Below are 24,284 nucleotides of genomic sequence, written 5' to 3'. Positions count from 1 at the left end.
CATGAGTATGAGTTTCATGTTGGGTGCAGAGATTACTTAAAAAAATCTTAAAAAAAAAAAAATTAAAAGACCTGGTTCAGGCGCTTGAATGGGTCAAAATCAAATTGCTGTATTAACATGGGAATGCATGAGAGTACAACATGAAATACAATTGCATGTAAATGACATGGCCTAAACTCTAAGACTGTAGGAGTTCTTAGGAGAATGATTAGTGAAGGGTGAGTAATAAAAGCAAGAGGGGCAACCAGAAGGAAGTCATGAGGGGAAATACCCTGAGCTGGACAGTGCTGACTAATAATTGGTATAAATCCAGAATCTATGTAACTTCTGGCCACTGGGCAGTTCGGTACTTGGGACAAAGAAAGAGAATTGTTACTGCTGGTGCCTGGTTAAACCTTTTGTTTATATTTTTAAATGTGTCAGAGTTTTAATGATTACTGAGCCTTGAAACTCTGATTTAAATTTTTAATGTTAACTCCTACTTTTTCTTGAATTATTCTTAGGGATTTATAAGGTAGGAGATCCTTTATCTCAGTCTTCTTGAAGTTTAAGGCCACCTGGAATGCTGAGTCAGTTGGTTAGCCCAGTGGTCTTTGAGGAACGTAAAAGAGCTGGGTTTGAAATAGCGGTAAGAGAGTGTTTTCCATAGTGGTTCAGAAGACAGGGAAATGAAAATTTGCTGTGGAAAGGGAAGCAGACTACTTAACTCTGGTGAGTGGAAGAATAAAAGAAAGGGGGTAATGTCACCTTACCAAGACATCCCCAAGGACTTGTCCTGCAGGGGGCACAGGAAGACCCTATAGTAATTTGCCCCTAGTCATCCCCCCAACAGTTTTTTTTTTTTTTTTTAATATTTACTTATTTTTGAGAGACAGAGTGAGATAGAGTGTAAGCAGGGGAGGGACAGAGAGAGAAGGAGACACAGGATCCAAAGCAGGCTCCAGGTTCTGAGCAAGCTATCAGCACAGAGCCCGACATGGGGCTCGAACCCACAAACCGTGAGATCATGAGCTGAATTCAGATGCTCAACTGACTGAGCCACCCAGGCAACCCCCCCCCCCCAACATTTTATTTTCCATTTTCAATTATAATTCAAGGGCTATTAGGTGAACCTTTTATGGGACTCATTGGAAGCTTTTACCGTAAGTAGACTATATTAGCATTCATTCAGTTAGTCTAGCCAGTAGTCAGTTTCAAAAGTTGCATAATATAGGGTGTGCCTGGGTGGCTCAGTTAGTTAAACTCTTGATTTCTCCCGGGGTCATGATCTCATGGTTGTGAGATGGAGACCGGAGCCCCGCATTGGCTCTGAGATGGGCATGCAGCCTGCTTAAGATTCTCTCTTCCTCTCCCTTTGCCCCTCCCTGACTAGCACACCCTTGCCCCCTCACACACACTCTATCAAAAAAAATAAAAAATTTCAAAAGTTGCGTAATATAAAATGTGAAAACTAGAAGACTGTGATTGGGACTAAGTGATGATCTTGCTTGGTCTTCTTTTTCTGCTCTTTTGTACTCCCATTTGTTCCTTTTACCTGAGTTGTCATCAAAATAAGAATATTTCTATAGCTAAGAAGAGAGAAAAAAATCTATTTGGAATTGACTTTTGGACAGGCACTTTAGCAAAAGCTTCATTTTTCCATATGTTTAAGAAATTTTTTAATTTTTTGTTTGATTTCATCTGTTTGGCCTTTCTATCTTAGTTTGCAGTTTGAATGTTAAGGATGGTTAGAGGCTGTTTAATCCAGAACTTTTCATCATTTAATGTGCATATGAATCACCTGGGGATCTTGTTAAAATGTAAATTCTGATTTAGGAAGTCTGGGGTGAGGCCCAAGGTTCTGCATTTCTAACTAGTTCTCAGGCAATGCCAGGGCTGCTAGTCCAAGGACCACATATTAAGTAGCAAGAATCTACTCCATTTTCTCAGGATGTTCAGCAGCCTATACCTAATTAGCAATCGTTGGGCTTTTATTTTTATTAAAACAATTTTTTTTAACGTTTATTTATTTCTTGAGAGACAGCATGAACAGGGGAGGGGTAGAGAGAGAGGGAGTCACAGAATCCTTGGAAGAAGGAAAGCCAAGCCCAAGAGCCTGAAAACAGAAGAAGGTGGAGAAGGACAGAGTATACTGTGGGACATCCAGGTGGGGGCTCAGAGCCACTTTCACATCCTGGTTCTGCCCCTGTGTTCTTGTGTGACCTTGAGAAAGCCATTCAGCTCGAAGCAGACTCCAGTCTCTGAGCTGTCAGCACAGACCCCGACATGGGGCTCCATCTCATGAACTGAGATCATGACCTGAGCTGAAGTCGGACACCTAACGGACTGAGCCACCCAGGTGCCCCGTGCTTTTATTTTTTTAATGTGGCAAAAAAGCCATACTTCTTTGTGTAGGAAATATTTAAAAACCAGGAGAAATCTTCCTTTCCACCTAATTAAATGGCAACTCATTTTTAATGAATAGCCAACTTGATTCATCTTGATACATTTTTAAAATGTATCATAAGATTGTCTTCTAACTATTGCTTTTGAGGATTTGAAGAACTAGAATTTTTTCAACTATGTCTGTGTCCACTTACTGTTTTGGAGTGCTTACATTTTGGACTTTAGGTAACCATTGAGAAACAAATTTAAGTGAACTTAGAAGGTATTAAAAATATCTATATTCAAATCTAGTTTTTGAGGTAGAAGCTTCTTCCTATAGAAGGGTAAATCGGAAGTTTCTGTTTATGTGAAGTGACTATTAATGCATACTTTGTTTTCAGACCTGTAAGAACTGGAGGAGGTAATATGACTAGATTTTGTGTCTTTGGTAGTGTCTGTGTACTTGCATTTAAATCTAGCCTGGATTTTCTTGTGCCTTATGTGGTGTTAGGTTTGTTGCAGGGCTGGAGGTGAGGCAAATGTGTACGTGTGATCACGTATGTGCACCTGCTACTTGGGTGAAGTGGGACTATGTGAGAACTCTTCTACTCCTTTAAGATTCCTGATTTTCTAATTCTTTGTAGATTGGTGGAAAGGAAGAGAGAGCATACTCTAGTCCACCGAAGTGGCAATTAGCAAGATGCATGTTGCAGTTAGCAAATAAATTCAGTCCAGATTTGACTGTTCTGTTCACTGGTTGAAAGGCATGCTTTGATATTCTACTTGTTAGATTTACCTTAACTCTGCTAATTAGTTGATTTTGTAAACTTGTACATAGGAGGGGACTTTATCAGTCAGCTCTTATTTTATGATAATTACGTTTTTTTTGGGGGGGGGAGGGTGTTGGTAAGGGAAATATCAACTTAGGTAAATTTAATTATAATTTAGTTTATGCTGTCACTAATTTTATTTTAGATTGTGGGATTAAAACATAATTTTCTATTATATACAATAGCTTTTGGAGTTATTGTATATGTACCATTCTTGTTAGTAAATCTTACGAAACTGTTGCAATACACTGGAATATTTTAGGCTCAGTTTTGTTTTTATCATTCTAGTGTTTAGAAAACAAGTTTCTTGGCAGATTGAGAAATCCACCTGATTTGTTTTTTAATTTGAGTTCTGTTTTGAGTCATTGCTCACTCAAGTAGTACAGCTTCTGATTTTACAGAACTTACTTGGATGACACCTATTCATGGAGAAATGAATTAAGTAACTACTGTAGTTGCTGTCTACTTTTGTGTAAATATACTTACAAGCTTGAGTTTGTGGGCTGTGGGTAATCTATGGTTTGTTTTTCTGCATTTCAAAATTTGTGCATTTATCTCTTTTTCTTCTTTCATTAGAAAGATTGTCTTTTTTCCTGTCTACAGAATTTTAACACTGATCCTTTCTGTCTTACCCGGAGTTTGTTTTGTCAGTAACCTAAACTCTTTTTTGGATTGTGTAAAATACTAGTTGTATTTTTTTTTTTAATTTTTTTTTTTCAACGTTTTTTATTTATTTTTGGGACAGAGAGAGACAGAGCATGAACGGGGGAGGGGCAGAGAGAGGGAGACACAGAATCGGAAACAGGCTCCAGGCTCTGAGCCATCAGCCCAGAGCCCGACGCGGGGCTCGAACTCACGGACGGCGAGATCGTGACCTGGCTGAAGTCGGATGCTTAACCGACTGCGCCACCCAGGCGCCCCACTAGTTGTAGTATTAATGAGAATGATATCCACCTTTGATGAACTACTGCTATGTGCCTTGGACACAATATAATAATAGCTGACATTTTATTACCATGTACTGGGTACTTTTTGAACCCTTCATGTAGTAACTTGCTTAATTCCTTCTCTCTTTCTATTATTTTTATTGTGGTAAAATATATATAACATGAAAGATGTTAACATCTTTAAGATGGTAACATCTTAACCATTTTTAAGGTCAGTGATATTAAATACATTCATAATGTACACAAATGTCAACTAGCTTTCCTCTTCAGAACTCTTTTCATCATGCAAAACTAAAACACTATATCCATTAAATGATAGTTTCCATTCCCTTCTTCTCCGAGCCCCTAGCAACCACCATTCTACTTTCTGTCTGACTTTTATCATTCTAGGTACCTTATATAAGTGGAGCCATACAATATCTTGTCTTTTTGTGATTGACTTATATCATTAGCACAATGCCCTTAAAGTTCATCTGTGTTGTGCCACGTCAGAATTTCCTTTTAAATGGTAAATAATAGTCCACTGTGTACCACATTTTCTTACCCATTCATCTGTCAGTGGACACTTGGGTTGCTCACACAATTTAGTTGTTTGTTGTGAGTAGTGCTGTTATGAAATGAACATGGGTGTACTACCTCATTTAATTATTTTTAAAAAAATTACTTAAATTCAAATTAGTTAACATACATTGTAGTAATGGTTTCAGGGATAGAACCCAGTGATTCATCATCACTTAAATAGCACCCAGTGCTCATCGCAACAAGTGCCCTTCTTAATGCCCATCCCCCATTTAGCTCATCTCCTCACCCACCTCCCCTCCAGCAAGCCTCAGTTCTCTGTATTTAAGAGTCTCTTATGGTTTGCCTCCCTCTGTTTTTATCTTATTTTTCCTTCCCTTCCCCTGTGTTCATCTGTTGTGTTTCTTAAATTCCACATATGAGTGAAATCATATATTTGTTTTTCTCTGACTTATTTTGCTTAGCATAATATACTCTAGCTCCATCCATGTTGTTACAGATGGCAAGAATTCATTCTTTTTGATCACAGAGTAGTATTCTATTGTGTATATACATCACATCTTCTATATCCATTCATCAGTTGATGGACATTTGGGTTCTTTCCATAAGTTGGCTATTGTTGACAACACTGCTATAAACATTGAGGTACATGTGCACCAAATCAGCATTTTTGTATCCTTCAGATAAGTACCTAGTAGTGCAATTGCTGGGTTGTAGGGTAGTTCTATTTTTAATTTTTTGAGGAACCTCCATATTGTTTTCCAGAGCAGCTGTGCCAGTTTGCATTCCCACCAACAGTGCAAAAGTATTCCCCTTTCTCTGCATCCTTGCCAACATCCTGTTTTTTTCCTGAGTTGTTCATTTTAGCCATTCTCACAGGTATGTGGTGGTATCTCATTGTGGTTTTGATTTGTATTTCCTTGATGATGAGCAATGTTGAGCATCTTTTCATGTGTCTGTTAGCCATCTGGATGTCTTCTTTGGAAAAGTGTCTATTCATGTCTTCTGCCCATTTCATGACTGGATTATTTGGGTTTTTTTTGGTGTTGAGTTTGATAAGTTCTTTATAGATTTTGGATACTAACTCTTTATCCTATATGTCATTTGCAAATATCTTCTCCCATTCAGCAGGTTGCCTTTTAGTTTTGTTGATTGTTTCCTTCAATGTGCAGAAGCTTTTTATCTTGATGACTACCTTATTTAATTCTTTCAAGTACCCTGAGAGGTGAAGACTTGTGACCAGGAAATTGAGTCTCAGAGCAGTCAAGTGATTTGTGCAGAATCATAGGCCTAAGAAGAGTGTCTGGGATACATGTTCTTAACTACCATTGTAGACTTCCATGTATCTTTCTCTTTTTAATGTTTTAAATTTTATTTTAGAGAGAGGGAGAGAGAAAGAGAGTATCTTAAGGAGGCTCCCACTCAGCATGGTGCCTCATGTAGGACTTGATCCACATCCCTGGGCTCATGATTTGAGCTGAAATAAAGAATTGAACACTCAGCTGACTGAGCCACCCAGGCACCCCATTCCATGTGTTTTTCTTTGTTGATGCCTTCTATCTTGCCTTAGATATCTTCAACTTTATTTACTATATATTCACATATAATTAATGGTATATAATACAAATACCTTTAACTCTAAAGTTGGCAAATAAATTTAGAGTATATCATTTTTTTAATGTTTTTTTTCATTTCAGCTATAAATATGATCAACTACAAAGTACAGCTGAAACTCCTTAAAATGGATTTTAAGGATCATACTTTCTTCCTGTATGCTTTTCTTCTACCAGAGGCGATTATTTGTTGTACATAATAGAATTATAATTTTCGGAAAACATTGGAGTGATAGAGTGATTTGGATAGGATCTGTTTTTGGTATGAGAGAGTTCATGGAAGGGAGTTTTGAGTAAGAGTTTGAAGATATGTATTTTGGAATAAGATGGTGTACTATTACGATATATAGGCTTAGAAACAGGCATGCACAAATTTTTGAGCAGTAGAGGATGTCAAAATGAGAAAGGGAGAAAGAAGTTGCAATTCTGAAGTTAAAGTACATACTTAGGAGTTGGACCATTAGAATCATTTCATAATATTTGATGAGATTTTTGGTTCTAATCTGCCTGCCTGTTTCTTTAGGGATCTAGATAGCAAGCACTATTGAGTCTGGTATTATAGGCTTTCCAAAGCCCATAATGATAGCATTTGTACCATTGGCACATGTAAACAAAGTAAGCAGATTAAATTATTTTTTAATTGTTGGGTGGTTTGGAACAAATTTGCGCTATATCTTATTACACATTTGATTATTTGTATTATGTATCAGTAATTCTGTGGAATGGAGGGAGGAATTTAGAAACTGACATGGGCCCTATGCCTTGCTAAACTTTTATAGTGTTGATTTTTAAGCTTTGAACAATACTCTAAATCTTGCTGGTTGAAGGGGGTGTCTTGAAACAAACATCTATATTTGAAAATTATTAACACCTATTAATAGAAATAAGCACACATACTGTAATGAGAAAGCTTTGAGAATTTGTAATTTTTTTTTTGATGGTAGATATCCCTAGGTCTTCAAGATTTGCTTGCGATGAATTACCTAAATTGAAATAAAATTGAGAGTTGTTTGACTGATGATTTTTCCATAGACTAAGTTTTACCAAGTACCAAGCTTAAACAAAAAAAAGTAGATGAAGAGACGTAGTAGAAAATTTGCTGTGTAACTCTCAACAATAGCCAAGTTACGGAAAGAGCCTAAATGTCCATCAACTGATGAACGGATAAAGAAATTGTGGTTTATATACACAATGGAGTACTACGTGGCAATGAGAAAGAATGAAATATGGCCCTTTGTAGCAATGTGGATGGAACTGGAGAGTGTGATGCTAAGTGAAATAAGGCATACAGAGAAAGACAGATACCATATGTGTTCATTCTTATGTGGATCCGGAGAAACTTAACAGGAACCCATGGGGGAGGGGAAGGAAAAAAAAAGAGGTTAGAGTGGGAGAGAGCCAAAGCATAAGAGACTCTTAAAAACTAAGAACTGAGGGCTGATGGGGGGTGGGAGGGAGGGGAGGGTGGGTGATGGGTACTGAGGAGGGCACCTTTTGGGATGAGCACTGGGTGTTGTATGGAAACCAATCTAACAATAAATTTCATATATTAAAAAAAAAAAGAAAATTTGCTGTGTAAACAACATATAAAATAAAGATGGCTGTGCTTAGGTAGAAGATATTTACATGTTGGTGAGTTGTCTAAATGTTCAGTGGCATGCTGTTGGCTTGCCATTTAATATCCAATCAACATTCTAAGATCAAAGGCTGGTTAGACAGATTTGACAATTAAATTGGTGGGGAAGTGAATGGGCTTTGCAGTTTAAAATTAAATAATACATGTTGTCTGTTTAATTACTGTTGTGTGTACGTAAGTGATCACTTAATAGAATGAAGCTGAGGGCTTAAAGTGACTTTAAGACCATAAAACCTTAATCACATCTGTTTCATGACCTTAAATTGATGTGATATGAGGATTAAAAAAGAGCTAATCCTTTTTTTATTAACTAAAATCCATACTTTACTCAGATTTGCTTAATTTTTCCCTAATGTCTTAAAAAAAGAGCTGATCTTTTTGAAGAAGACTTCTGTGCTTATAGAATCAGTAAATCAAAATCAAATTGCTTGTTGGGTTGGAATCTTTTATAATGCTGATTGAAAATTTTGGTAGTTTTTGATGAAGAGAATATGTTAGAATTGTATCTTCATTTCAGTGATTGTTAGCAGCATTCAAAAAATTTTAAAAAGGTCAGGTGGTGGTGGTGGTGGTGGTGGTGGTGGTGGTGGTGGTGGTGGTGGTATTACTGTATGTGTGTGTGTGTTCTGTTAGTGTGAAAATAGAATGACCTTCATGTGAATTCTTTGAGTTTCTGGAAGATGAAATAAGGTAAAGCTCTACTTGTCTTTTAAATAGTTTTTCTTTCGGGGGTTGAAATGTTATTTTTGTCACATAAACAGGTAAATAGCAATTAGTTTAAAAGTAAAGTTCATGTGTAGGATTACCTTGTTCTATCATCAATTATTGTTCCTTTTGTGAAAGTAATGCAAACAGTGATTCCTAAACTTACCAGAAGTCTTTCTCTGAGATTCCTGAACTTATTTTGGTAGACTTTAGGCTGTGTTTCCATAGAATTCTAGTTTAAATGGTGTTTGGATTCCTAACTTAGGCTATAGAGCTTGCTTAATTCCTAAGGTACCTATATTACTTACTCTATATGTCAGCTTTGAAAAATGACAGAAGGCATATGGTATCTGTCTTTCTCTGTATGGCTTATTTCACTTAGCATCACACTCTCCAGTTCCATCCACGTTGCTACAAAAGGCCATATTTCATTTTTTCTCATTGCCACGTAGTATTCCATAGTGTATATAAACCACAATTTCTTTATCCATTCATCAGTTGATGGACATTTAGGCTCTTTCCATAAATCCTGAGAAACTTAACAGGAACCCATGGGGGAGGGGAAGGAAAAAAAAAAAAAGAGGTTAGAGTGGGAGAGAGCCAAAGCATAAGAGACTGTTGAGAACTGAGAGCAAACTGAGGGTTGATGGGGGGTGGGAGGGAGGAGAGGGTGGGTGATGGGTATTGAGGAGGGCACCTTTTGGGATGAGCACTGGGTGTTGTATGGAAACCAATTTGACAATAAATTTCATATATAAATAAAAAAGAAAAAAGAACTGGCAAAAAAGTAAAAAAAAATAAAATAAAATAAAAAAAAAAAAAAAAAACTGGAAAAAAAATAAAAAAAAAAAAAATAAAAAAAATAAAAAAAAAAAAAAAAGAAGAAAAATGACAGAAGGTACTATTCCAACACTGGTAACTAACCAAACTATAATTGTAACAAATGTAGGAAGTTTATAAAAAACACTATTTTGACTAGTTTAAAAATTCTATTGGGGAATACTGATTTGCTTTTACAGGATAAGGAAGAGAGTGAGAGTATTATGGAGATTGTGAAGGGGACTCTGTGACACTGATTATTTTGTGTAGGTGGATGAAAGTCTTTTAGGACTTTCAGTTTTGCTTGATATCGATATGTCACTAGCCTTGATCAGAGTATTCTTAGGCTCATTAATGGAACTAAGTGAATGAGATAAGAAGGAGGAAAATGTCTTTCTATTTGAGAAAGTTTTTGGTAAAATATACATAACATTTTTTTTAGGAGTTGAAAGAAACAGGAAAAAAAAAACTGGGTTAAAGGAGACATGGATGTACTTTGTAAAAGTGATTACAGTAGATAAAATTTACTGAGTAGTGAGCTAGTAAGAGAAAAAGGCAAAGTGTGCAAAAGCCCCCCATTGGGAAGGAAGAAAGCAGGTGTTTGACCTATCAGGTCAGCTGTTTTGCATTGTTTGTAGAACAGGGTGTGACAAGTGTAGGTAGGTAGGGGGCAGAGTCTGGTCACCTGCTCTTAAGGTTTATAATTGTATCTAGGGAAGTGTCTCTAAACTGACTTTTCTTTGTAAGAAACTTTAGTATACCTGAATTTATTTCTGTGTACTTTTAGAACTTTGAGAATTAGGTTTCAGGGACTTGGGTGCAATTCTATTGGTAATAGAGACGAGAGGAAATGTAGCTGGTATAGAAACAGTAGAGGTTTGGCTGTATACTCTTAGGAGAGAAAAGATACAAAGGGAAAGTAAACTCTGGGCTTAACGTTACACACTTGTCTCTGTTGAAGGACAGGAAATAGATGGCATGAATCTTCATATGAAATTATTATGTAAGGAGCTAGGATCATGTAACCCCTGGTATTAAGGGTAGGTTGGGGGACAAACCAGTGAGGTTACGTCATAGGCACATTTACAGTACGTGAATCCACCTGTTATACAGTGGGTAAAAAAAGAAAAAGAAAGTAACCAGTATATCCATTAGCATTATATTGAAGTAAGCAGTAGAAACCGACTTTGGCTAATTTCAGCAAAGGAATAAATTGGAAGGCTCTCAGGAGAACCAGTCTGGGAAAGTGGGTATGAATCAAGGGCAGGCAGGCATCAAGGACCTGAGCAAGGTCAGACACAGGAACACTTTGAGTAGGAAGCCACCATTGGCATTTGTTGACAGTGACTCTGCTGTTGCTGTGAATAATTTTTGAGCTATTCCTGTGCCTCTCTGTTACTCATTGAACTTAAAATTTTTATGAAGGGAATATTTGATTGTCTAGTTTAGAACCCGAGCCTATTTCTAACCTGGTTGTGAGGAAAGGCCTTTTGGCCTTTGTCGCTTGTCACTTGTCACTTGTCACTTCTGCCAAGCTAAATCAAATAGTCTCCTTAAATGCTCCATGGCTCAGTAAATAAAGTGTACCCAGTTACTCATGCTGGAAGCTAGGTAGTCATCCTTGACTTCTCCTATATCCTCACTCCCATATCTAATCCATAGCATATTGTCCTGTTAATTTGCCTCTTAAATGTCTTGAGTTTATCCATTTACCTCTGAGTAATCCTTGCTACTGTAGTCCCACTTGGTATACAACAGAAGCTTCATAATATCTCTGGTCTACAGATTGGTTCCAACACATTATGTGGGGGTGAACTTTAAAAAATGCAAATCAGATTATGCTGTAATTTTGCTAAAAGCCTTTCGGTGGTCTGCCTTTTATTTACTTATTATTTTTCAGCTTTAGTCCACCTTTTAAATCATAGTGGGAGACTGGGACTCTGCAAACTACATTTCTCAGACCCCCTTGCCAGCTCACTTCTTGTTGGATTTTAACAGTGGGAGCCCTGGCAGGAATTTGGGAGATAAGAGAAAGGACTTTGCTTGTTTCTAGTTTCTTTGTACCTCCAGCAGCCAAACATAACTATCACTTCATTCTCCAGCTTCTTTTGATACTCCCAGCACCAGCCCTGCTGCTCCCTCTCACAGGTACCAGCTTCTGGGTGGTACATTCTAGATAGATGTAGTGCCACTTGCATCTCTTCCTCACCCACTGGGCTGTGTCCCCTTAGCAGTTTGAGCAACCTCTTTTCTGTGTCTCTTCCATAGAGTTTCAAACTTGAGCTGCAGGGCTCTTCTCCTTAGAGACCAAGGTATCAGCTATGTGGTGCCTACTCCTTCGAGGTTTGAACACCTAGCTCAATGGACCTCCTCACCCTCTTTCAGGCATAGCCCCATAATGCCCTTCCTCCAGGTTCCTAGCTTCTCATGATGCACTTCTTTCATTTTGTTCCCCCAGCCCTTTGGTGGTAGTGCTTCTTGCAGTTACTAATCTCTTGATTCCCTTAGCCTTTCCCTTTTACCTTTTCAGCATTTCAATATCTATATAACCAGTTTCCTCTATTAAATCTCCTGTGTTTGAATTACCCATATAGTTTCTGTTTGTCTCCTAGAAGGGATTTTCCATTGTCTAGTAATAAAGTGAAAAAGAGATTTTCATTAATTCCTAAGTTTGGAACTACTTCTCTAGCCTCAAGCCATGCCATTTCCTCTTTTTCTCTTGATGCTTAGTATTCTGGAATTTTTTTTAATTGCCAGAACATGCAAATTCGTTTTTGTCTCAAAGATATTGCACCTGGTAGACTGTGTGCCAAACTCTGTCAGCACTCCTACCTCCCTTTCCTTTACCCTCCCATTCCATAGTTGCTTGGCTAACTCCTACATAATGCATGCCAGAGGCAGTACACTATGGAGGTTAGAGACAGGCTATTGTCTGGGTTTTAATATCAGCTTTGCTATTTGGCTGGCTTTATGACTTTGAGCAAGTTACTTAATATGTGTTTCAGCTTCCTCATCTGGAAAATGGGGATAATAATTTTACCTACATGGTAGGATTGCTGTAAGGCTTAAATGTGTTAATGTCAAGCACTCTGAACATTGCTCCTTGCTCCGTGCATGGTCATTGCTCAGTAAGTGATGATAACGTGCTGTGATCAGCTCCATGAGAATCCCTCTGGGATGTCTTTCCCCACCCCCACGCTCTGACAGGTCCCACCTTTTGTATGCTCCTGTAGTGCTGTGTACTTTACCTTTTCAACACTTAACTATGCTTGGGTTATTTGTTTAGTGTCTTGCCAGCATATAACAGTATATGGGATGGTGGCCTTTTTTTTTTTTTTTTTTTTTTTTTAATTAAAGAATCTGGCTGCTTTCAGAGACTTTGGAGTCATGTGGAATATTTTTACATTCTTTATCTTTCCTCCCTAACATGAACAAGCTCCTTATTTTTCATAGATATCATATAACAAAAGAACACATGATTTGGAATGACTGGAATTCAAACCAAAAAAATCATACCCCAGAAACTTTTGTTCCAAAGCCTGAAAATTTATATGTGCAGAAGAATCCCTGAATACCAACTGCTAAATAATTTCTCTGGTATCTCTCTGCAGATGCAAGCTTGTTTCCCATGAGCAATCCTTTATATTGAATTCTATCTTCTAAAGCCTTTTTTCCTTGATCTTTTAAATCTATTTACAATAAGTGTACATAGACGGTATTTTCTTTTAATATTCTACTTGAAGTAGAAAGGTCTGGTAGTAAGCTATCTATATCTATATGTATATATCTCATATATATGTGTTAAAGTATGGATGAATAGAAAATAATTATGACAGGAAAAAAAATATGCCAGCACCCTGGGATTGAATATTTATTCTATTTCAACATTATATTTAATTCTGAGCTTCTGAGCAGCCAGTGAAAAGGGAAATATAATTTTTGTCATCATATGAACAGAAGAGGAAAACCACCTCTTTTTTGTGAATTTTAAAATTTATTAGCATAATTTAGCCATTCTCAAATTGTGACTGTAGACCACCAATTCTGCTGAATACTAACAGATATCAGGATTAAGTTTTAAGGATAATGGGATAAATAAGATAAACAGACTCTTTTTTTTTTTTTAAGTTTCTAATTTTGATTCCAGTGTAGTTAACATAAAGTGTTATATTAGTTTCGGGTGTACAATATAGTGCTTCTACAATTCTATTCATCACCCAGTGCTCATCATGATAAGTGTACTCTTTAATCCCCTTTACCTATTCCATTCATCCCCCTTCCCTCCTCTCTTCTGGTAACCATCAACTTATTCTCTATAGTTAAGAGTCTGCTTCTTGGTTTCTCTTTGTTTCTTGAATTCCACATATAAGTGAAATCATGATATTTGTCTTTCTCTGACTTATGTTGTTTTAGCAGTATATACTTTCTGTCTCCATTCATGTTGTTGCAAATGGCAAGATTTCATTCTTTTTTATGGCTGAGTAATATTCCATTGTATGTGTATACCACATCTTTATCTATTCATGTATCAATGGACTCTTGGGCTGCCTCCATAATTTGGCTATTGTAAATAGTGCTGCAATAAACAACGGGGTGCAATGGATTAGTATTTTCATATTCCTAGGGGAAATCCCCAGTAGTGCAATTGCTGGATTATCGAGTAATTCTGTTTTTGATTTTTTTTTGAGGAAACTCCATACTGTTTTCCATACTGGCTGCATTGTTGCATTCCTACCAACAGTGCAAGGGGGTTCCTTTTTCTACATCCTCACCAACACTTCTTTCTTGTGTTTTTGATTTTAGTCATTCTGACAGGTGTGAGGTGATAGTTCATGGTAGTTTTGATTTGTATTTCCATGATGATGAGTGATGTTGAGCATCTTTTCATGTGTCTGTTGGTGATCTGTATGTCTTCTTTGGAGAAGTGTCTGTTCAAGTCTTCTGCCCATTTTTTAGTTGGATTATTTGTGTGTGTGTGTGTGTGTGTGTGTGTGTGTGTGTGTGTTTAGATTTTGAGTTGTATAAGTTCTTTATAGATTTTGGATATTAACCCTTTATCAGATATGCCATTTGCAAATATCTTCTCCCATTCCAAAGATTGCCTTTTTGGTTTTGTTGATTGTTTCCTTCGCTGTGCAGAAGCTTTTTATTTTGATGTAGTTCCAATAGTTAATTTTGCTTTTGTTTCCTTTGTCTAAAGAGACCTATTTAGAAAAACGTTGCTGTGGCCAATGTCAAAGAAATTGCTGCCTGTGCTCTCTTCTAGGATTTTGATAGTTTCCAGTCTCACATTTAGGTCTTTAACCCATTTTGAATTTATTTTTGTGTATGGTATAAGAAAATGGCCCAGTTTCATTCTTTTCCATGTAGCTGTCCAGTTTTCCCCATACCATTTGTTGAAGAGACTGTTTCCCATCACATTATCTTAACTCTTTTGTTGAAGATGAATTGAACATATATTCATGGGTTTGTTTCTCAGCTTTCTGTCTGTTCCATTGATTTATGTGTTTCTTTTTTTTTTTTTTTTTTTTTTTTGTGCCAGTACCATACTGTTTTAAATACCCCAGCTTTGTACTATGACTTAAAGTCTGGAATTGTGATACATCTAGCTTTGTTTTTTCTTTGTCAAGATTGTTTTCACTATTTGAGGTCTCTTGTGGTTCCACAAACATTTTAGGATTATTTGTTCTAGTTTTGTGAAAAATGCTATTGGTATTTTGATGGGGATTGGATTACATCTGTAGATTGCTTTAGGTAGTATGGACATTTTAACAATATTTTTTCTTCCAGTCCATAAGCATGGAATATCTGTTTATTTGTGTCAACTTTGATTTCTTTCATCAGTGTTTTATAGTTTACAGAGTACAAGTCTTTCATCTCCTTGGTTAAGTTTATTCCTAGATATTTTATTATTTTTGATGCAATTATAAACAGGATTGCTTCTTAATTTCTCTTTCTGTTGCTTCCCTATTAGTGTATAGAAATGCAACAGATTTTGGTACGTTGGTTTTTGTATCCTGTGACTTTACTTAATTCACTTATCAGTTCTAGTAGTTTTTTGGTGGAATCTTTAGCATTTTCTAAATATCAGGTAATCTGTAAATAGTGAAAGTTTCACTTCTTCCTTACCATTTTGGATGCCTTTTTTTCCTTTTTATTGCAATAAAGAGACTTCTTTCTTTTCTCTTTTTTTTAGTAAGGAGACTTTTTATGTTTTTGCATAACTAAATATTCCTAACACCTTGACATCCTAATATCTTGACTTTCTAGGAGAAAGATATATTGTTTCACTAATTCATTTTGCCACGAAATACATTTTAAAGCAAATATTAAGCTTTGCAAAGTGCTGGCCTAAGTCCTTGAACAACGTGATGGATTATATCTTCAGTACCATTTTTGCAGAAGATATCACAGTTGCTTTTTATTTGACCTTTCCTTATGGTGATGTAAATTTTGTTTGAAACATAATCCAGGGCAAGGCTGACTTCTTCCAAGGAATCTAGATTTTCCCTATCAACCAGGAATTGCTGCTTTTGAAAAGCATGTGCAGGAGTGCTTTGGGAACAAAGTATTTCTGTTGTCTGCCACCCTGCTGGCCTGGTAGTTGGTTTAGGAGCCTCTCAGAGTCATTCCAGACTGAGGCTGATTTTATTTTTCCTAGTGTAACCTGACTGTCCACAACCCATACCTGCTAGGGCTGCAGCTGTTTCAATATGTAGCAAGGGCCTGAGCTCTCCACCATCTCTCCAGGGGCCTGCTGGGACTAATTATTTTGAAAACACTAGTAACAGCATGCTTCCAATTTAGTCTCCAAATGTAAGCTCTTTTCATCATCCTTGCTGCTCTTCAACCTGTTTGTTACACACGTCTTTTACCTTAATCAGCTCTCCCATTTCTCCTCTCCTCTCCTAAACATGTATATTTGCTCTTTAGAACATTTGTTTATGGGAAACAAATTATCCTCTGTTATATTAACTGTTATGTTATGTTACCTTCCATCTCTTCATTTAAGGTTTCCTTTAATGTTTCTTCTACCCGCTGGCCTTAACTTGATTGAGCTCCATCTTTCAGTTGTTGCTTCTTTTTTCTGACATATCTTTTGGGCAGGAGGTTGGGCAGGTGGGTCAGCATTCTTCATTCTCAGTAGTATATCCAGACTATTACTCTTACACTCTTTTAATGAACAGCCAGCAAGAACAACTTAGTAAAATAAAATTCTGTTCTTTTGAGCCTTATGCCTTTTAACTTTCTTATTTCTGTCAACTTTTTCTCCTTTGGCGATTTTGGGACCTGGATATCATCTTCATTTTCATCCCACATATTGCCATATTCATTTGGTAGCACAGCCTACCCATCTGTGATTTTCTCAACTGGAATCCATTTGGACTTTATTTTTATATATGGTGTGAAGTACAGTTTCGTTCTTGATGATCCACTGATGGGGAAGCAGTGATGGTAACTTGACCATTTGAGGAATGATGAATTTTGAAGTATAGAAATTGCCCCATAAATTGATTGGCTCTAAGAAGATAAGGACTGATTAAAAATCCTTAGGAATGTTGAAAATGTTTAAGATATTTTGTTTAATATATTTAAAACTTTAATTTTATAGAAATGAATGAGAATTGTACCTGAAATGATGATATCTGGCTATATCATAATCTTGATTCAAAGAGAAAGGTTAGCTGTTTTGCTAACTGAAGTGTAGGAGAAGAACACTGGATAGTTTGAGGTCCAGCCATTTGCAAATCACTTGTTTCCTCTTTTTCCCTAGTGCAAAGTGGAGAGAGTAATAACTAATTCATAGAATTGTTGGGCTAAGAAAATGCAGTAGTTACATATAGATGTATGTGTGTTTTGTAAACTTTGATGTTTAAGATCTAATAAAAGTTAGAGAACCATTCTCTCTTAAGATGGGACATAAGGTTGCTCTTTGACATCACACTGTCTCCAAAAAAAAAAAATGGGTGTTTTTATAGAAAAAAATATTTTAAAAATTTAATCCGAATGATAATGGTTGGGGCCAGGAGGTGGGGGGATCTAGTGAACGTTATTTTATGCAACTATTGTAAGTCAAAGGAAAAAGAACTGTTATTTCTTACGACCCTATGCTAGAATTGCACTGTTAATATTACTTCTTTTTTATTAAAAAAAATTTGTTTTTTTAACATTTATTCATTTTTGAGAGTGAGAGAGAGCATGAGTGGGGAGGGGCAGAGAGAGAGAGGGAGACACAGAATCCAAAGCAGGCTCCAGGCTCTGAGCTGTCAGCACAGAGCCCGACGCGGGGCTTGAACTCACGGACTGTGAGATCATGACCTGAGCTGAAGTCAGACGCTTAACCGACTGAGCCACCCAGGCACACCAATATTACTTTTTTAATGTTTCATTTACAGGTATATGATGTTGATCGATGGCACAAATGAAGTTTTTATGATTGATAGAGATAATTCGGTGTTTCATGTTTCAAATCTGGAATTTCCATTTCGTAAAGATCTCCGTATACATTTATCAAATACTCTCTTGGATGGGGTAAGTTATATATTTTTGTTGTTCTTGTTTTTTAAATTAAACATTGTTGTTTTCTTTCTCTTGCAAATTGTATTTTTATTAATCCAATAGGAAACTTACAATCTAGTTCTTTTTTAGTTTTTTTTTTAAATTGAGGTATAATTGACCTGTAAAGAAAGAAATCTAGTTTTTATTAGGATGTTAAATTTCATTTATCTCTTACCTTCGTTTTCACTTGACCATTGTCTTGAGTCTGAGAGTAAATGAACAAAATTAAATCTATTTTTTTTGTTCTTTGTGATTAAAAAAAATAATTCTTGTTCAAAAAGACTAATTTTATTATTTTATATGTCAAAATTGAATTTTAATTAAGTGATACAACATACCACATTTCCCTTGGCTCTTTAAAGAGAATCATGCCTTTGAAAGCAACCACTGTACTTTAACATTTGAAGTTTGAAAGCTAATAAGAATTTTCCCATTTCAGAAAATCTATATTTAATAATCCATAAAATTACTTGGTTAAAAATATTTTAACTTTCTTCCATACAAACAGCTTTCTTCCAACCAATTCTGAAAATATTTATTCATTGTAAATAAAAATTAAAATAGTATATACAACATTAGAAAAAAGCTGGTAAAAATCACCTGAACCTACCATTGGAGTAACTTCTGTTACCATTTTGATGAACATTGTTCCAGACTTTTCTCTTTGCCACAGTGTTGTCTTATGTCTGCTTGTGTGGTATATAACATTTTTATTAGTAATAGCAACTCAGAACATAGGTGCTTTAGGGTAGTCGGGACTCAGTAAGATTCTGAATAATGTTGGAACCTCTGCTTTGATTAAAAATGAGTGCTCTGGTTAAACATATATACACAGGTATAGCTACATATTTTGTGTGAAGAGAACCAAGTATTACATGTATTTTTGTGATTTGTCTTTTTTCCCCATGTAGCAATTTGTTTTGGACACCTTTCTCACATAAATGTCTGAATGATGTACCATTGTATATGTAAACACTATAATTTGGGGTATCCAAGTATCTTGACTGTGAAAATTTTGTAGGGGATGCTCTTTAAAAATATGAGCCATCTCAATAGCCCAACCTCAACCTAATGAATTAGACTCTCCCAGGGGCCAGAGTATCTGTACTTTCAATAAGCATGCAAGTGAAAGGCGCCTGGGTGGCTTGGTCAGTTAAGCATCCAACTCTTGATGTTGGCTCAGGTCATAGTCTCGCGGTTCAAGGGATTGAGCCCTGTGTCAGGCTCTGTGCTGATGGAATGGAGCCTGCTTGAGATTCTCTCTCTCCCTCTTTCTCTTCCCCTCTCCTATACTCTCTCTCTCAAAATAAATAAACTGTTTAAAAAAAAAAAAGAAAAGAAAAAAAAGAAAAAAGAAAACGCTCAAGTGATTCTAATCAGGCAAGTTTAAGAAACACTTCTGTAATTTATTTAGCCAGTCCTCTTTTGGTGGGCATTTTGACTTTTTTTTTTTTTTTTTTTTTTTTTTTGGTAAGACACTTGAATGCATATCCTTGTATCTTTTTCCTTTCACATTTGTGCAGTTTTATAACTAAGATTCTTAGAGGTAAGATTATAATGTGTATTAAGAAACTTTTGATTGCAAGTCACTGAAGCCCAACTTAAAGTAACTGAGGAAAGAAAGAACTCTATTGGCACAAATCATTGTTTCAGGTTGGCCTGCTTCTGGCTGGATCTGGGGGCTCAAAGGATACTGGCCAAGTTCTTTCTCTTTCTTTGCTTTACTTGTCTGTTTGGTCTCATTCTGCATTAAGGCTCTTTTACATGAGAGGCAAACTGCATTATAGTGCAAGCAGAAAGAAAACTCTTTCTCTTCCAACATCCATATGTCAGTCCCAGGGAGAACTTCAAAAGGCCTGCCTGAGTTACGTATCCATGGAAGAGTGACACTGGAGGCTGGTCACTTGATGGCAGCACTCCCGCTTGGAGTGCAGGAGGAGTAGTGCTTCTAAGAAAGGGATGGTAGTAGGCTATACCTTGTTCCCCATGCTGTGGCATGCCAATTATAAATATTGACAGATGTAACTGGTACCCTTCTTTCCAGAACGTTTAAACACATGCACAGTTCTCTGAACCATTTGTAAAGGATATGTACGTTGTCTTAAATGCTGGGTTTGAAAATTGAATATTTTCTAATTGGATGAGGGAAAGACTTCTTTTTTATTTTATGGGACAGTATAGCACAGTGGTTAAGAGCCCTAACGCTTAACTGATGGTGCCTTACTGGCTTTATCAGTTATTTTATGAGGGATTTAAATAATTTACTCAGTTTCTTCATCTGTAGTGAAGGGAGGCTAAAAATAGTACTTAGATTTTGGTGCTGTTGTGAAGATTAAGTTGGATAGTTTATAAAGTGCTGATAACAGTATCTAAGACATAGTAAGTAAATGTTTACCTCTTTTTTGCATTTATGTGAATTGTTAATGAGGTTTAACAGTTTATTCTTTATGAGTTACTGTGTTTCTTCTTTGAGTTGCTGGCTCAGATCCTTTATATGTTTTTCTATTGGGTTTTCACCTTTTTCTTACCGATTTATAAGAGTTTTTTTGTCCGTTAGGGTATTTCTGACATGGATATTGGAAAAAATGTATTTTACTTTTTGGTGTTTTCTGTGGCACGAGTTTGAATTTATATAGGTAAATTTATGTTGGTAAAATTATAAACTACTATAATAGGGTTTTTAAAAAATATTTATTTATTTTAGGAGAGAGAGAGAGAGAGAGAGAGAGAGAGAGAGAGAGAGAGAAAGAGAGAGAGAAAGGGGAGAGAGAACCCCAAGCATGCTCTCTGCTCTGTCAGAGCAGAGCCTGACACGGGGCTTGATCCCACCACTGTGAGATCGTGACCTGAGCTAAAATCAAGAGACAGACGCTAAACCAACTGAGCCACCCAGGCACCCGAAACATCTTAGTAATTAATATTTGCCTTTTGTGTCATTTTAAGAAATTTTTACTCATTTTCCTTCCTATTCATATTTTTGCTTTACAGTTGTTATAATACCCACCAGTATTTCCTTCCTGTATTTCTATGGTATTATTTGTATATTTAAATACGTTTGAATATCTGAAATATCTGAAATACATTTTGAAAGAAGGAATAAGATAAGGATATGATTTTATTTATTTCCAAATGTCTAAACTGTTGTCTCAACACCATTCAGTGAATCTGTTTTTCCCTTTTTGTTATTGTTGTGTCCGTTTTTCCTTTTTAATTGGATATATTATTTTTATTGTATAGTGGATTCCCTTATATATCATTGTTTCTTTCTTGATTTGTTTTTTCATTCCATTAATATTTTGGTCTTTCAGTGGTAGTTTTAGGTTGATTTTAATACTCTGACTTTAGCATACAGTTTAATGTTTGTTAGTCCAGGTGTACCCAATCTCTTGGCCATTCTGAAGTTTGCCGCTTAGATTTTGCTCTCTTTAGCTTTTGGGTGAATACGCTATTGATTAAGAAGTTAGGCTGTACTTCATGTGCAAATCTATACAACAATGAGCTTATACTTTTCCCTGCAGAGTAATCTCTGGTAGGCTTGTCTTAAGACCATTCATCTTTCTCTGCTGTTTTGGGTTATATGGTTTATCTCTTGGCCACACCTTCACTGTCTTTCTTTGGAGGAAAAAGGGACTCTACATCTTTATTATAAAACTTCCTGCAACTTCAGGTCTCCCTTTCTATAGGGATGCTATTTCCGTGTAAAAAATTTCCAAACTTTCTTCAATGTTGTATCTTTTTTGTGAGCCAGGTTGAATTATGTGTGGCTAATAATTCTTTGGAATTTGTATGAGAATGCTTTTTTTTTTTTTTTGTCTTAATCAAGATGAAATTTGCTCCTCTTTCTGGTTTTTATCCACTATTGGGATGATAGGGAGTGGCTTGTGAATGTTTACTTAAATTCTCAATGATAGAATGATCCTGATGAAAATCACATGCATAAAATATATATTTGTTTAACAGAGGGAATCCCACTTTCCAAGTGACCTGAATGCTTGTGGCCCCCATCCTATGCTGTTTGTTTTTATTTACCAGCTAGTTATTTGAATGTGCAAACCAGAAGATGGAAGACTGTGATGGGAGAATAGGATGTTTGAACTAGTCACTTCTTTTTTTTTTAATTTTTTAATTTTTATTTTTGAGAGAGAGAGAGAGAGGGGGAGAGGGAGAGGCAGAGAGACAGTGTGAGTGTGGGAGGGGCAGAGAGAGGGAGACACAGAATTCAAAGTAGGACCCAGGCTCTGAGCTATCAGCACAGAGCCCGACGCAGGGCTCAAACTCACAAGCCGCGGGACCGTGACCTGAGCTGAAGTTGTATGCTTAACCGACTAAGCCACCCAGGCGCCCCTGAATTAGTCACTTCTGAGGTATAGTTTGGGGTGATGAGAAGGTTCGGGATGTGATCGAGGAGGGTGAGAGGTTGAGGTCGTGTGAAGAGCAGTGGAAGTGAGATCAAGGAATGTACTAGGTGGTTCCTAATGAGTGATGGTAGGAGTCCAGGTTGAGAGGATGACTATGAGCAGGTACTAAAGGCAGGATGAGGGTAGCATAGTTGGATGGAGTGGCAGAGACTGAGCAGAGTAAATAGAGTCACAAAACAAAGAGATATCTATACTGTCTACTCTGGGGGACTGCTAGTAAATTCTCATTCCTGTGACAGTGTGCAGTAAATGCCATTTTGTAATAAAATGACACATATGTGTATATATACGCAAACATTTGTAACATATGTATGTGTATGTGTGTGCAATGCGTACACACACATGGTATGACTGGTACCCCTGGAGTTTTGCCGTTTGTAACCTGCACAGCCAGTGTGACAGCTCTGGTAGTTAGTTCAAGGGAACAGCAAGAATAGTTTTGTTTGTGTTACCCTCATTTACAATAGAGTTTTTTAGCATTATAATTAATAAAATAAAAGGAAGAAAAAGACTTTTAAGTTACAGCATTTGTCATAGTTTAGCATAGTTTGTTGTTGAACTCATGTTTTTAAACGCGTTTCATGTTCAAGTTGCTGTGCCGAGTGCAGAGGGTTGAAAAGAAGGCCTCACCCTTGAGAGATTTTACTGCACTGGGTAGGGGTGGAGAAAAATTGGTAGTGACATGGGAGACCTTCAAATAAAACAATAACTTGACTGGTATTTTACAGAAGTCCTGTGGTGGTTTGGAGGAGAAATAAATTATATCCAGTTAGTTTGGAATGAAGGATGTTTTATAGAGGAATTGGCATTAGATATGGAAAGATTTCTTTAGAAAGAGATTTTTGTTGGACATGGGCTGAGGGCATTCCAGGTAGGAAATAATGCTTAAAAATTAGATGTTTAACCATCTGCAGATTTAACTGAGCAATACTATTTATTTTCACCCCAAACTTGGACAAATGAAAACTGCATAATAGACTCTTGTGAAGTTTTAAAATAGCAATATGATTCATGATGTCAATTTACTTGGACCAGAATTATAGTTGCCATATCTGTTTTTCCAGTTAGTTAATTAAAACAGTCCTCTGTAGTTTCCTGTTTCTTCTACATTTTCATTTGCAAATTGTTTTTGTAAAATTCCAAATCCAAGAATAACTCAAACTACCTAATTGTCTGGCTGTCATATGTGAGCATTGAAGCTTTTGTTTTGCTCTCTAAATTATGTTCTTTGACCCACAAAATGCAGAAAATAGGAGTTTAGAAGTATGGCATTAATTCATTTGAAACAATCAGTGAAATTCAGTTAATTTTATACTGAGGCTAAGAGGAGAATATAGCAGTTAATCACCAAAGTTAATAGCAAGAATCTTGGAAAAATGGCATGTCTGTTCAACTGTTAATGTTTTATAAAGGAATATGCATACTCATTGTTAGAATTTTAGAAAGTCTGTATATCATAAAGTAGAAAAAAATTCAACTGTCAAGAAGAGGTTACATTTTAACATTTTGTTGTATCTTCTTTTAGTCATTTTGTTGTGCCTATATTTACAGAATATGTATAATTAAATGTATATAGCTGACATTTAATGTATGCTGTGTATCTGGGGTTCGTTCCATCATTTTCCTTCATTCTGAGGAACTGATCTTAGGATTTAAGAAAATTTAGTTTTATTTTTAAAACTTGAAATATAATTCACAAAGTACAAAATTCACCCTTTTAAGCTGTATAATTTAGTAGTCTTTAGTATATTCACAAGATTATGCCATCATTACTGCTAATTCCAGAACATTTCGTCACCTAGGTGGCCTTAGTTGAGTGGATTTCAAGGAATGGGTTATCTTTGAGATGAGCTTTGGCGGTCTACAGGTTTCCA

General features: G+C 36.3%; 1 protein-coding gene across 1 annotated transcript in view; it reads left to right on the top strand.

The window, feature by feature from the left end:
* Window positions 1-24,284, top strand: part of RNGTT (RNA guanylyltransferase and 5'-phosphatase) — a 313,020-nt gene that overhangs the window by 68,191 nt on the left and 220,545 nt on the right. The window contains exon 9 of the mRNA XM_040474144.1: window positions 17,830-17,965. Coding sequence (XP_040330078.1) covers window positions 17,830-17,965 — 136 coding nt within the window. The remainder of the gene's footprint in view (window positions 1-17,829; window positions 17,966-24,284) is intronic.

Source organism: Herpailurus yagouaroundi, unplaced genomic scaffold (assembly GCF_014898765.1).
Source record: "Herpailurus yagouaroundi ecotype Mexico unplaced genomic scaffold, PumYag 139, whole genome shotgun sequence".
In the NCBI taxonomy this organism is placed as follows: domain Eukaryota; kingdom Metazoa; phylum Chordata; class Mammalia; order Carnivora; family Felidae; genus Herpailurus; species Herpailurus yagouaroundi.
Note: the sequence above shows the minus strand (reverse complement) of the source record. Positions and strands in the feature narration are given on the sequence as shown.